We start from the raw sequence: 15,611 nt of genomic DNA, 5'->3' as shown, positions 1-15,611 counted from the left end.
TGTCTAAATCCATATATTGATAAGTTCCTAGTTAGAATGGATGCAGTTCACCTTTATTCATTACTGGGTTTAACCAAAGGCTATGATTCCTTTAGCCAAAAAGTTTGGACTCTATTTATATAATACTGTTTATATTAAAATGTATAATACTAACAACAACAAAGATAATAATAATAATAATAATAATAATAATAATAATAATAATAATAATAATAATAATAATAATAATAGCTAATTCAAATATTCAAATATATTCATAAATAAATATTATAAATTTATTTCTGTTCAGATTTTTGGTATTTAGCTAGATAAATGATCTATATTTAATAGATACACATCATTGTCGCCATGATAGTAAGTAAAAATCGTATCGATACTAAGTTCAAAATCGAAATTTGTCGATAACAATAATTTTTAGACATAACAGATTTCCCAGAAGCGCGAGTTTCATGCATGATGTGTTCCTTGGTGCATAGTGCACGGGATGGAGGGGGCTGTGTGTGTGTGTGTGTGTGTGTGTGTGTGTGTGTGTGTGTGTGTGTGTGTGTGTGTGTGTGTGTGTGTGTGTGTGTGTCGGTACACACGCTTATTGTGTAACACTTCAGCACTGCAGCTGCTGGGAGGAACCTGGGGAGGAATCTGAAGAGGAACCTGAAGGATGTAGATGCTTTAAGATCAACAGGATCGTCTCCGCGTGCGCGAGATAAAGGAGCTGAAATGTGAGTCGTGTTCATGTGTAATGCAGCGCGGAGATGAAGCCTCGGTGCCACATCACGCCGATAACACGACCATAGAGCGTTTCGACCACGTTTATTTATTCTATTCCAATTCATCTTAAGTCAACAATTCGGAGAATAAACATGAAATTTCCGGCGGAAAATCAGAGGAAACCGAGCAGCAGCTGGAGTCCTCCTCCAGGTGGGTTTAATAGTGTGTGTGTGTGTGTGTGTGTGTGTGTGTGTGTGTGTGTGTGTGTGTGTGTGTGTGTGTGTGTGTGTGCGCGCGTGCAGAGCGCCCTAATGCAACTTGGACCACTTGCACGTGCAATATTCCACAACTTGCACTTACACTCGTGCATTAAATTTAATCTCTTAACGATCCTGCATTAGATAATGTGTGAATTACAACATGTTTATTGTGCATATGTATATATTCTGCTGTGTGTGTGTGTGTATGTGTGTATTTGTGTGTGCGTGCATGTGTTTGTGTATTTGTGCGTGTATGTGTGTGTGTGGTTAATAAAAGGAAGATTTTAAACATAAACTGTACTGGAAACTATCCTGCAAATCCCGAGTAGTCACGTGACTGTACAATATGAAATATCACCTAACAACCAGATCAGAGAATTAAAAAAAAAATCCCTTCGATACCAAGTAAATTCTAGAATTATTGATGTTCAATCTGGCAACCCTGTTCTAAAGCAGCTGCATAATGACTTGAACACGTCGTGTTTTGGTTAGAAATCAGAAGCATGGAATTTATTTGAGGAGATTTCTTTTTGAAATTATTCTGGCAACCCTGATTTTTACACTCTGATCAGATAAATCTATTAACATTCTAGTTTTTTTGTTCAGGATCGATAAAGAATTTAGTAGAACTGATCAATACATACAAACTGGCAACCCTGCCACTACGGCATGAGCTCATTGTGTTGACATCAGACATGTGACTCACGTTTCTACTGCATTTCCCGCCTCAACTCTCCTTTTACTCGCTCGCCTCTCTATCTGTACACACACACACACACACACACACACACACACACACACACACACACACACACACACACACACACACACACACACACACACACACACACACACACACACACACACACACAAAGCAGGTATTAATTGAGCTCTGGGGAGTTTTACTGTGTTGTGGTTTGGTTGTGGTTGCAAGAGTTTATAATAGCTTCTCTGGGAAACGTCTGTGTGTGTGTGTGTGTGTGTGTGTGTGTGTGTGTGTGTGTGTGTGTGTGTGTGTGTGTGTGTGTGTTTTACTAGTCACCAAGTCTGCTGAACATTTTAAACACACATTGTTTCAGTGCTTCAGATGATTGAGGGCTGGTGGAGTCATGGAGCCTCTCAGTACAGAATGAAGATAAAGAGATAGAATAATAATAATAATAAACTTGCCAACAATATGTAGTTAGCTTGAAATCTGTATTTTGTTTTTTATTCATGTGTGTATTTTGCAGTGTGTGTGTGTGTGTGTCTGTGTGTGTGTGTTTCTTCTGCAGTCTTTGTGTGTCTGAGTGTATGATCTTTGCACCTTAATAGCTTTTCCAACAGCTCATAAATCCATTAAGATATCCATTTTGTAAGTGTGTGTATGTGTGTGTATGCATGTGTGTGTGTGTGTGTGTGTGTGTGTGTAGTAAAGAAACCCATACCACAGACTCCATTAATGTGAAGTGCTGGTGATATTTTCACACTGATAAGCCTTTACTCATGACACAGTGTAAAAAGTTGGTCACTGTAACAGTCACTGTGTGGGAAATATTTTATTCATAATCGTGATATTCACTTAGATTACATGTTAAAATACAAAAAACTCGTTTCTTCTCCATTATTAAATCTCTCTTACCTCGTACCTCACATGTTCATGATAAATGTGTCCTGCTCCTGGGACTGAATATGGAGTGTCTTTATATATGAAATAAGCAGACAGAAGATCTGAGACCATTTAAACATATTTTTTGGATAATGAAGCAGCTCTGACTGAACGACTGCACAGGAAACACTGAGCAAAAGGAAAATAAAAACACAACTAAGTAAATAGATGAGATAAATAAAGGGATGTACCTGCTGTTATCTTCTATTTGTGTGCACATCAGACATGGGGTCTACAATTACACAATCGATATGCAGTGTGGAGGAAATTCATCTGCATGTAAACAAACCTGTGGTGATATTTTGGACACCAGAATGAGCCTAGAATTGATCCTGTGGTTGAAATGGAGTGTGATGAAAACGCTGTTAAAAGACTCCATCTCCATGTGAAGTTCTCCACATCTTCAGGACATCTTCAGGAGTGTTTAGTTCGAGACAATAAAGAGAGACCGCTGAGGGAACAAGTGTTTAGAGCTGAGAGAATAAAGAGAGACCGCTGAGGGGACGAGTGTTTAGAGCTGAGAGAATAAAGAGAGACCGCTGAGGGGACGAGTGTTTAGAGCTGAGAGAATAAAGAGAGACAGCTGAGGGGACGAGTGTTTAGAGCTGAGAGAATAAAGAGAGACCGCTGAGGGGACGAGTGTTTAGAGCTGAGAGAATAAAGAGAGACCGCAGAGGGGACGAGTGTTTAGAGCTGAGAGAATAAAGAGAGACCGCTGAGGGGACGAGTGTTTAGAGCTGAGAAAACTGAGAATAATAACCACTGCATGTGTCCATGTTCCTATAATATACTGAGTCATGTGGTGGTGTGATGAAGCCCAGTTATTTTTACCAGCCTGAAAGTGATTATTTTCCTGTAACATAAAGTCCCCAACCTTGTTATGTTATAACTCTTTGTGTAGACTTACTCACCCTGAGCAGTTCATAACTCCTTGAGATTAAAAGAAATGTGATTAGGATTACTTATAGACTTTTAATCCTGTTATCTTCAACAGTGGCAGTCCAGACAAACCTTGTTCCCCCGAAAAAAGTCCAGCCCGGGATGCTGCAGTCCAGTCTGGTCCAGGCCAGTGTGGCCACAATGCAGAACCCAATGGGATGTTCACTTCCACGTCTTTCTGTTTCACGGCCTACAAGCATGGTAGCCAGCATGGAGGCGCAGGCAGACGGCTCGGCACTACTGTCCGTGATGAAGTGGAAGACGGTGCTGGCTGTGTTCGTGGTGGTGGTACTTTACTTAGTGGCCGGCGGCTTGGCATTTCGAGCCCTCGAGCAGCCATTCGAAAGAAACCAGAAGGATACGATCACAACTGAGAAAGCAGCGTTCCTGCAAAAACATCCCTGTGTCACACCAGAGGAACTGGAGATCCTTATTAAGGTAAGTTTTTATAGTCATGGTAATCAGTTCTGTAGTGAAACTGTGCTGATTACTTTCTTATAAAATGATTAACAGTGAAGGAAACAGTGAAGAGCATTTGACTTGAGTCGTGTCGGTACGATGTGGAATAAAAGTGTGAATACATTACGTTCTACTGTGTAATCCATCACTGGTCCATGTGATCATGTGGAGCCTCAAGTCCAAAGAAACAAGAGCTTCCCATCGATCCAGAACGTGACGTGGTTGTCGAGTGTAAAATAAGATTTGGGAAGGTTTGGTCTGTGTCTGGTTTGGTGATCGTGTTCAGGCCTCCGTTTGAGTCAGGAGTGTGTTGGGGCTGGTGATTAGGGTGAAGTCAGCATGGCAAAGGAAGGAAGTTTCAGCGGATTTCGGACAAATATGATAAAATAAATCATTAGAATCTAAAAACATCTAAGACATAAAAGCCATGATTGGGTTCGAAAAAATGTAACAATAAGCAGGAGAATTGTAACTTACCACATGACCACATGGTCCGTCTATACAATGCTTCATAAAATCCTGACAGTCATCATGAGACAGGAAGCACAAATATTGCCTAAAAACGCTGCTTCTGCTGTAGAGGTGAAAGGACTTCGGCCCGGTGACAGTATTTATGTAGAGCCAATTTTCCAAATCTCCTGTGGTGTCTTGGCTTGTGTGAGACAGGAGAGTCTCAGCACGACAGTTAGGCAACACATGAATGCTGCGTTTGGTAAAAGATAAAATAAAGAAGGGATTTTTACAGAGGGATGTGGTAGAGATTATGGGTTTGGAACCAAGGCAGAAGGAGCAGGAATAAGAGAATAAGGTAGAGGCAGTGAGATTGTTCTGGTGACTAATGTAGAGACAGGGTTTTGTTTAGTGATTAAAGAGAGACAGCGGGATTGAGGCAAGGGCAGTGTGTTTGTTCTGGTGATTAACGGGGAAGTGTGTGGTCTAGTAATTGAAAGGCAATAAATGTGGTAGAGGCAGTGAGCTTGGTTTAGAGATTGAGGTAGAGGCAGTGCGATTGGTTTAGAAATTAAGGTAGAGGCAGTGTGATTGGTTAATAGATTGAGGTAGAGGCAGTGCGCTTGGTTTATAGATTGAGGTAGAGGCAGTGTGCTTGGTTTAGAGATTGAGGTAGAGGCAGTGTGCTTGGTTTAGAGATTGAGGTAGAGGCTGTGTGATTGGTTTATAGATTGAGGTAGGGGCAGTGTGATTGGTTTATAGATTGAGGTAGAGGCAGTGTGCTTGGTTTAGAGATTGAGGTAGAGGCAGTGTGCTTGGTTTATAGATTGAGGAAGAGGCAGTGTGATTGGTTTATAGATTGAGGTAGAGGCAGTGTGCTTGGTTTAGAGATTGAGGTAGAGGCTGTGTGTTTGGTTTAGAAATTAAGGTAGAGGCAGTGTGATTGGTTTATAGATTGAGGTAGAGGCAGTGTGCATGGTTTAGAGATTGAGGTAGAGGCAGTGTGCTTGGTTTAGAGATTGAGGTAGGGGCAGTGTGCTTGGTTTATAGATTGAGGTAGAGGCAGTGTGCTTGGTTCATAGATTGAGGAAGAGGCAGTGTGATTGGTTTATAGATTGAGGAAGAGGCAGTGTGATTGGTTTATAGATTGAGGTAGAGGCAGTGTGATTGGTTTATAGATTGAGGTAGAGGCAGTGTGATTGGTTTAGAGATTGAGGTAGAGGCAGTGTGATTGGTTTATAGATTGAGGTAGAGGCAGTGTGATTGGTTTATAGATTGAGGTAGAGGCAGTGTGCTTGATTTATAGATTGAAGTAGAGGCAGTGTGCTTGGTTTAGAGATTGAGGTAGAGGCTGTGTGATTGGTTTATAGATTGAGGTAGGGGCAGTGTGATTGGTTTATAGATTGAGGTAGAGGCAGTGTGCTTGGTTTATAGATTGAGGTAGAGGCAGTGTGCTTGGTTTATAGATTGAGGAAGAGGCAGTGTGATTGGTTTATAGATTGAGGTAGAGGCAGTGTGATTGGTTTAGAGATTGAGGTAGAGGCAGTGTGATTGGTTTATAGATTGAGGTAGAGGCAGTGTGCTTGGTTTAGAGATTGAGGTAGAGGCAGTGTGCTTGGTTTAGAGATTGAGGTAGAGGCAGTGCGATTGGTTTAGAGATTGAGGTAGAGGCAGTGTGCTTGGTTTAGAGATTGAGGTAGTGTGTTTGTTGTATTTGTTTCTTCTTGTGTTAATGTTGTGTACATGTGTTTAAGAATAACTCTGGTGCAGAGGCAGTGTGTGTGTGTGTGTGTGTGTGTGTGTGTGTGTGTGTGTGTGTGTGTGTGTGTGTGTGTGTGTGTGTGTGATCAGAATGAACTCTGACAGCTGTCACCATTTCTTATGAACATCACTCAGAACGTCTGGAAAAGGAGATTTTCAGCACAGGAAGAAATACAACATGAACATTTTGTGGATTAAAGGTTAAAGATGAAAGATTACAGCTTATAGAAACGATGATAAATAGACTGTAAGCAAGAAGGAGAAGAAGAAGAAGAAGAAATACTTCAGAGAAGATCTAAACCCAGATGTTTATAATATCAGTGTTTATTGATGTTGGACTCAGATGTGTCAGTGTGTGTGTGATGTGTGTGAGTGTGATGTGTGTGTGTGATGTGTGTGAGTGTTCTCAGTGTGAGTGTGATGTGTGTGAGTGTGGTGTGTGTGAGTGTGATGTGTGTGAGTGTGATGTGTGTGAGTGTGATATGTGTGAGTGTGTGTGCTCAGTGTGAGTGTGATGTGTGTGAGTGTGATGTGTGTGAGTGTGATGTGTGTGAGTGTGATATGTGTGAGTGTGTGTGCTCAGTGTGAGTGTGATGTGTGTGAGTGTGATGTGTGTGAGTGTGATGTGTGTGTGTGTGCTCAGTGTGAGTGTGATGTGTGTGTGTATGATGTGTGTGAGTGTGATGTGTGTGAGTGTGATGTGTGTGAGTGTGATGTGTGTGTGTGTGCTCAGTGTGAGTGTGATGTGTGTGAGTGTGATGTGTGTGAGTATGATGTGTGTGAGTGTGATGTGTGTGTGTGTGCTCAGTGTGAGTATGATGTGTGTGAGTGTGATGTGTGTGTGTGTGCTCAGTGTGAGTGTGATGTGTGTGAGTATGATGTGTGTGAGTGTGATGTGTGTGTGTGCTCAGTGTGAGTGTGATGTGTGTGAGTGTGATGTGTGTGAGTGTGATGTGTGTGTGTGTGATGTGTGTGAGTGTGATGTGTGTGTGTGCTCAGTGTGAGTGTGATGTGTGTAAGTGTGCTCAGTGTGTGTGATGTGTTTGTGTGTGCTCAGTGTGTGAGTGTGATGTGTGTGAGTGTGATGTGTGTGAGTGTGATGTGTGTGTGTGTGCTCAGTGTGAGTGTGATGTGTGTGTGTGTGTGCTCAGTGTGAGTGTGATGTGTGTGAGTGTGATGTGTGTGTGTGTGCTCAGTGTGAGTGTGATGTGTGTGAGTGTGATGTGTGTGTGTGTGCTCAGTGTGAGTGTGATGTGTGTGAGTGTGATGTGTGTGTGTGTGCTCAGTGTGAGTGTGATGTGTGTGAGTGTGATGTGTGTGAGTGTGCTCAGTGTGAGTGTGATGTGTGTGAGTGTGATGTGTGTGAGTGTGCTCTGTGTGAATGTGATGTGTGTGAGTGTGATGTGTGTGAGTGTGCTCTGTGTGAGTGTGCTCTGTGTGAGTGTGATGTGTGTGAGTGTGATGTGTGTGAGTGTGATGTGTGTGGGTGTGATGTGTGTGAGTGTGCTCAGTGTGTGTGTGTGATGTGTGTGAGTGTGATGTGTGTGAGTGTGATGTGTGTGAGTGTGCTCAGTGTGTGTGTGTGATGTGTGTGAGTGTGATGTGTGTGAGTGTGATGTGTGTGAATGTGATGTGTGTGTGTCTGTGTGTGTGTGTGAATGTGATGTGTGTGAGTGTGATGTGTGTGAGTGTGATGTGTGTGAGTGTGTGTGTGTGTGTGTGTGTGTGTGTGTGTGTGATGTGTGTGTGTGTGTGTTATGTGTGTGTGTGTGTGTGTGTGTGTGTGTGTGTGTGTGTGTGTGTGTGTTGTGTTAGTGTGTGTGTGTGTGTGTGTTGTGTTAGTGTGTTTGTGTGTGTGTGTGTGTGTGATGCTGTGTGTTGTTGTGTGTGTGTTTGATGTGTGTAGTGTGTGTGTGCTGTGGTGTGGTGTTGCTGTGTGTGTGTGGTGCTGTGGGATGTGTGTGTGTGTGTGTTGTGGGTGTGTGGGTGTTTGTGTGGGGCTGTGGTGTGTGTGGCTGTTGTGTGTGTGTGTGTGTGTAGGGTGTGTGTGGGCGCCTGTGGCTGTGTGTGTTGTGGTGTGTGTGGTGTGGGTGTAGTGTGGTGTGTGCGCATAGTGACTGCTGGTGTGTGTGTGTGTGTGTGTGTGTGTGGGTGGACGATGTGATGTGTTGTGTGTGTGTGTGTGTGGTGCTGGGTGGTGTGAGATGTTGCTGTGTGGGATCGTGGGTGTGTGTGTGTGTGTGTGTGTGTGTGTGTGAGATGTGATGTGTGTGTGTGTGTGTGTGTGTGTGTGTGTGTGTGAGATGTGATGTGTGTGTGTGTGTGTGTGTGTGTGTGTGAGATGTGATGTGTGTGTGTGTGTGTGTGTGTGTGTGTGTGTGTGTGTGTGTGTGTGTGTGAGATGTAGATCTACATGTAAAATAAAACAGCAGTGCATCAGTTACCACACTGCACCTTAGAGCAGTAAAAGCTGACTGTAACTGAAGGGAAACCTGCTGTGATTCCTGTAACTATAGATTTCTGTGTCAGGGCAGAATTATGAGCTGCCACAGTAACTCTAGGTTTGTGTGTGAGTGAAAGCAGGCTGATTTATTTACCCCACCTTTATTTTGTGCTCTGTGGTTTTACATCATCAGACCTTCTGCATCCCAGCTGATCGCCGTTTAACTGTGTGTTTAATAATGCATACAAGAGCTCGCTAACTTTCAGGATTCTGTGTAAGTCGCTAAGAGACGTTTAAACGTGTTTTATTAAATGTCGTTTTGTTCTGTTGTTTTCTTTCATCTGTTGCTCTATAGAAAGTAATGGCACCCTCCGATCTCATCGACCCGCCGGTTTTTAGTTGGGTTACTCGCAGTAGAACGTTACTGGGTGCATCACTGCTGACCTTGTTGTTGTCGGGCAACAGGAAGCTTTTTAAATCTTCAGAATTATTTAATTTAATAAGAATAAGCTGATGCACAGTACCGAGAATAGAGCAGTGAGATACGAGAATTACTATAATGCATCTATTGGAGGTGGAGACTCACAGACAGCACAATAATATTACTACCTGTCTGTCTCTGTCAGTCTATCTCTATGTCCGTCTGTCTGTCTACCTACCTATCTCTCTGTCTGTCCGTCCGTCCGTCCGTCTGTCTGTCTGGTGTGTATTTTGTGTTATTAATTGCTGCATATATTCCAGACTAAAGGGTTTTATATTTCAGTGTGAAAAAGTTCCACTCTAACACTGCTAATGTTCAGCCACATTGGACTGTTCTGGAACGTTCTGTGTGAGCTTCACAACTGATGTCACAGAGAGAAATATGGAAAAGGGTCAAAAAGTTCTACTTTAATCTTTTAAGTCCACAGAACTTTATTCCAAAAGGCTTGAGGTCATCATGGTGTTTCTTTGTGATTAAGCAGTGGCTTTCACTGTCTTTACCTGAGGTGAGAGAGACCAACAGCACCTTAGATGTCCGTCTGGGTTCTTGCAGACTCAGAAATGCCTTTCTTTATAAATCAGCCACACTCCTGGTCAGCTTCTCCTCAGGTGGAATCACCGTCCAGACTCGATGAAACTTCATAGCAGATGGCAGTAGCCACAGTGACAGCTGCAGGAGTGACCCACAGACACCAGAGGACCTAAACTGTCCAAAGGAAGTAAGGACAGCTCTGAACCTTTTTGCCCACAGCATCTGTGTTGATGTTCCTCTCAGGTCTGATATGAAACTCCACCCTGAGCTGTTTATTAGTCATCAACACCTTAACGCTCCCTCCATCACGTGAGACAGAGGACTGAGGTCCCTCTTAAACTCGACACCATCTCATTAACCACACTGAGCAGTAGAAGGGTCAGTCTGTGTCCTTGACTGCTGCAGATAAAAATATCTGACTTCTAAATAAAAATAAATGACTGGAAAATCTGTAAATATATGAAATCGCATCGTTAGGAAAACAAAGGATCACTGTCACAACTGGAAGCAGAAGGAGACAGACCCGTATGCAGGATAGCTTTAAATGAAAGGGGTTTAATAAATGATAAAGCCAACGACATAAAGACGATAACAAAAGCAATACAAATGACGACACTTAACAAAGACTAGACATGACGAGGGGTAAACGTCACTAATGATTCCGCGCTGCACTCGGCAACGCGGCCAACTTAAATATAAAAAGACACGATGACACAATAAGGATCAGGTGTGAAGACAGGGAGGGGCAGACGAAGGCGGGGCAGACACGTGATGAGGAAGATAAACAAAAACGGCACGTGGCCAAAAGTCCGGGCTGAGTCCTGACAGTACCCCCCCCTTGAGGCGCGGCTCCCGAAGTGCCAAACCCCGACAAGGTCCAGGAGGGGGGGCGAGGCACACGGCGAAGGCAGATGGGGGGAGCAAGGTCCACGGCAAGGCCGGTGGGGGGGAGCAAGGTCCACGGCGAGGCCGGTGGGGGGGAGCAAGGCACACGGCGAGGCCGGTGGGGGGAGCAAGGCACACGGCGAGGCCGGTGGGGGGAGCAAGGCACACAGCAAGGTAGGTGGGGGGAGCAAGGCACACGGCGGGTACAGCCAGCAAGGGCCATGCAACTTCCATAGCCGAGCTGAAGGGCCGAGCGACATCCACAGCCGAGCTGGAGGGCCGAGTGACGTCTACAGCCGAGCTGAAGGGCCGAGCGACATCCACAGCCAAGCTGGAGGGCCGCACATAACCCCCGACGCACCGCTGTCAGATCCACGTCCCGATGACCAGAATATGAAGGGTGGGAGGGTGGGAAAAGTCCTTCGCCCTGGGCCTGCAGCACCCCCCTCGGAAGAAGTGAAGCGACACCCTCCTCGGAACGGAACCGAAAGTGGAGCGACGTCCTTCACCGAAAAAAATGCGGGGCGATGCCGCAGGGCACCAAAAAATAAGAAAGGGGCAAAAACGGTATGGTAACATCCTCCGCTAAGGAATTGAGGCAACGACCGCTTCGGACGGAACCGAAAGTGTAGCGGCGTCCCTCACCGAAAAAAGTGCGGAGCGATGTCACCGAAAAAAGAAAAAAGGGTCAGAAGGACTGCCGGAACAGTCCAGGGGGAGAAGAAAAAAAACCGGTCCGAGCTGGAAGCTATCCTGCTGGGTCTCAGTTCGTAGGCGGATTTCATTCTGTCACAGCCGGAAGCGGAAGGAGACAGACCCGTATGCAGGATAGCTTCAAATGAAAGGGGTTTAATAAATAATAAAGACAACGACATAAAGACGATAACAAAGGCAATACAAATGAAGACACGTAACAAAGACTAGACATGACGAGGGGTAAACGTAACTAATGATTCCGCGCTGCACTCGGCAACGCGGCCCACTTAAATATAAAAAGACACGATGACACAATAAGGATCAGGTGTGAAGACAGGGAGGGGCAGACGAAGGCGGGGCAGACACGTGACGAGGAAGATAAACAAAAACGGCACGTGGCCAAAAGTCCGGGTTGAGTCCTGACAATCAGCTGTTTGCTGACTTCATTAGTCCTGACTGCAGATGGTCTTCATCACAGTGAGGAACAAAACAGTCCACAAACCCGTTTAATACTTTTACCTTCCAGTCAATGGTGTACGTTATTCTCGCTTCTTCTGGTTGGAGTTTTAGTAACTACATTTTCTACATTGTTGGTCTTGAAGTGTACAAAAGTCTGATTATTCACTCCAAGCTGCTGGAACAGTGCTTTGCTCTCCACACCAGAATTCAGGGTCTACAGTAGAACCTGGACCTGCACCTGACCTGAGTCCTGATGAGGAACATCATGAAGGTAAAAATGAACAGAAGGACACCAGATCAACAGGACATGTTAAATTTGATGGTGAACATTGAGTCAGGCTCTGAACAGTGTGTCAGTGTAAGTCTGTGTGTTCCGGAGAGTTCTCCATAAATACATTAATAACCAGACTTAGGAACAGTTTCTTCCCTCAAACAACCCACCTGATGAACACTTAACACCATGGAACACACAACACATGTCTGCACTATGTACACCTCAACTGCACATCTCATACTCGCACTCTGTACTGCACATGTGTACATACTGTATATATTGTATACTTATTTGTATATGTTTATTTGTATATGTTTATTTGTATATGTTTATTTGTATATGTTTATTTGTATATGTTTATTTGTACATGTTTATTTGTATATGTTTATTTGTATATGTTTATTTGTATATGTTTATTTGTATATGTTTATTTGTACATGTTTATTTGTATATGTTTATTTGTATATGTATATTTGTATATGTATATTTGTATATGTTTATTTGTATATGTATATTTGTATATGTATATTTGTATATGTTTATTTGTATATGTATATTTGTATATGTTTATTTGTATATGTTTATTTGTATATGTATATTTAAACTGCACATTCCACACCTGTAAATGTGTACATACAATTTGGTCTACACTGTATATGTCATTCTGTTACACTGTGGAGCTTCTGTCACTAAAACTAATTCCTCACATGTGTAAACAGACCTGACAATAAAGCTGATTCTGATTCTGATTCTGATTCTGATTCTGATTCAGCTTCAGCTTCAGCTTCAGCTTCAGCTTCAGAACAGACCGGAGGACTGTAGAGTGTGAGATAATGTAATGTAACTGAAAGGTTTAGGATCTATATAATATAAATATTTCTAAAAGACGTCTAGGAAAGTTTCAAAATTTAAATTCTGATCCTCTGTAACATGAAAACTGTCTAAGTCAATTAGACACTGAAACACTGCAGGAGGAGGAGCACCAACACACACACACACACACACACAGTAATACACGCACACACACACACACACACACACACACGCGCACACACACACACACACACACACACGCGCGCACACACACACGCGCACACACACACACACACACACACACACACACACACACAGTAATACACACACACACACACACACACACACACACACACACACACACAGTAATACACACTGACACACACTAATAAACACAAATACACACAACAACACACTAATACACACAACAATACACTAATACACACAACACACACTAATACACACAACACCACACACTAATACACACAACAACACACACTAATACACACTAATACACACAACACCACACACTGATACACACCACACCACACACTAATACACACAACAACACACACTAATACACACAACACCACACACTAATACACACAACACCACACACTAATACACACAACACCACACACTAATACACACAACACCACACACTAATACACCCACACCCCCACACCCTACACCCACACACACCACCACACCTCATACACACCCCCCACCACCACACACTACACACACACCCCCCCCACTACCACACCACACACACCACCCCCCACTACCACACACCACACTATCCCCACACACACCACCCTAAGACACAACACCCCCCCTCATACACCAACACACACCCACTAATACACCCAACCCCCACCCCCTCTACCCACCAACCCCACACTCCATACACCCAACCCACCCCACTACTCACACAACCCCACCACTCCTCATACCCACCCACCCCCACACCTCCACACACAAACACCCCACATACGCCCCCCACACCCATCCACAACCACCCCCACCCTATACACCCCCCCCACACACTTAAAACACACACCACCACTGATACCCACACCCACCACTCCTCCCCACACACCACACCAATACCACAACACCACACCCTCCTACACACACAACACACCTTCCTCCACCCAACACCCCACACCTAAACCACACAACCACCACACTAATACACACACACCACACACTTATACACACAACCCACCCCTATACACCACACCACACATCATACACCACACACCACACACTAATACACACAACACCACACACTAATACACACAACACCACACACTAATACACACAACACCACACACTAATACACACAACACCACACACTAATACACACAACACCACACACTAATACACACAACACCACACACTAATACACACAACACCACACACTAATACACACAACACCACACACTAATACACACAACACCACACACTAATACACACAACACCACACACTAATACACACAACACCACACACTGATACACACAACACCACACACTAATACAGTTCAGTTTTATTTGTATAGCCCTTTTTCCAGTGGACATTGTGCTAAAGCAGGTTTAACAAACAGACATTTTCCTGTAAATGTATTTATATTTATAAGATGTGAGATGTTTGAGTTCATGAGTGTGACACCTGTCTGTGTGTATCTGTGTGTTGTGTATTGTATAGTGGGTGGGGCTTATCTAGTCTCACACACACACCACTAGTCTCACACACACTTCACTAGTCTCACAGACACATCACTAGTCTCACACACACTTCACTAGTCTCACACACACTTCACTAGTCTCACAGACACTTCACTAGTCTCACACACACTTCACTAGTCTCACACACACTTCACTAGTCTCACACACACTTCACTAGTCTCACACACACTTCACTAGTCTCACAGACACTTCACTAGTCTCACACACACTTCACTAGTCTCACACACACTTCACTAGTCTCACACACACTTCACTAGTCTCACAGACACTTCACTAGTCTCACACACACTTCACTAGTCTCACACACACTTCACTAGTCTCACACACACTTCCCTATTTCATATTTCTATGTTTCTATAAGATGACAGTTTGTGGTTGAGGTCCTTTAAGGTTCCTCTTCATGAAGAACTTGAAGAACTTCATAGCAGTTCTTCATGTTCATTTTTTTCAGGTTGTAATATAACCTTGAGTGTGAGACAAACTGCTGCAGAGATCCGAGTGATGATGGAAAATCGATCTGGTGCATGACAAACTGGTGCATGACACACTGGTGCATGACACACTGGTGCATGACAAACTGGTGCATGACAAACTGGTGCATGACACACTGGTGCATGACACACTGGTGCATGACACACTGGTGCATGACACACTGGTGCATGACACACTGGTGCATGACACACTGGTGCATGACACACGGGCGGTTTTCTTCACGCAGATAAACGATGTGAGGCAGAAATAAATAAATAACACAAACAACGAACAATAAACCTGGTGTTGTGCTGTTTTGTGTTGTTGTGTTGTTGTTCTGTGGTGTTGTTCTGTGGTGTTGTCTTGTGTTGTTGTTCTGTGGTGTTGTTGTGTTGTTGTGCTGTGTAGTTGTGTTGTGTTTGTGTCGTGTTGTTGTGCTGTGTTGTATGGGGTTGTTGTGTTGTGTTTGTGTTATAGTGTTGTTGTGTTGTGTTGTTGTGCTGTGTTGTGTTGTGTTTGTGTTATAGTGTTGTTGTGCTGTGTTGTATTGTGTTGTGTTGTTTTGTACTGTGGTGTTGTGC

At 43.8% G+C, this 15,611-nt stretch overlaps 1 protein-coding gene across 1 annotated transcript in view; it reads left to right on the top strand.

Annotated features, from left to right (window-relative positions):
• The first annotated feature begins 506 nt into the window (after positions 1-506).
• Positions 507-15,611, top strand: part of kcnk10a (potassium channel, subfamily K, member 10a) — a 28,316-nt gene continuing 13,211 nt past the window's right edge. Inside the window, exons 1-2 of the mRNA XM_027154991.2 lie at positions 507-918; positions 3,611-3,993. Of these exons, the coding sequence (XP_027010792.2) occupies positions 861-918; positions 3,611-3,993 (441 nt within the window). The 5' untranslated portion in view covers positions 507-860. The remainder of the gene's footprint in view (positions 919-3,610; positions 3,994-15,611) is intronic.

Source organism: Tachysurus fulvidraco, chromosome 16 (genome assembly GCF_022655615.1).
Source record: "Tachysurus fulvidraco isolate hzauxx_2018 chromosome 16, HZAU_PFXX_2.0, whole genome shotgun sequence".
Lineage (NCBI taxonomy): Eukaryota > Metazoa > Chordata > Actinopteri > Siluriformes > Bagridae > Tachysurus > Tachysurus fulvidraco.
The sequence above is the reverse complement of the archived record's forward strand: the minus strand, read 5'-3'. Positions and strand labels throughout refer to the sequence as shown.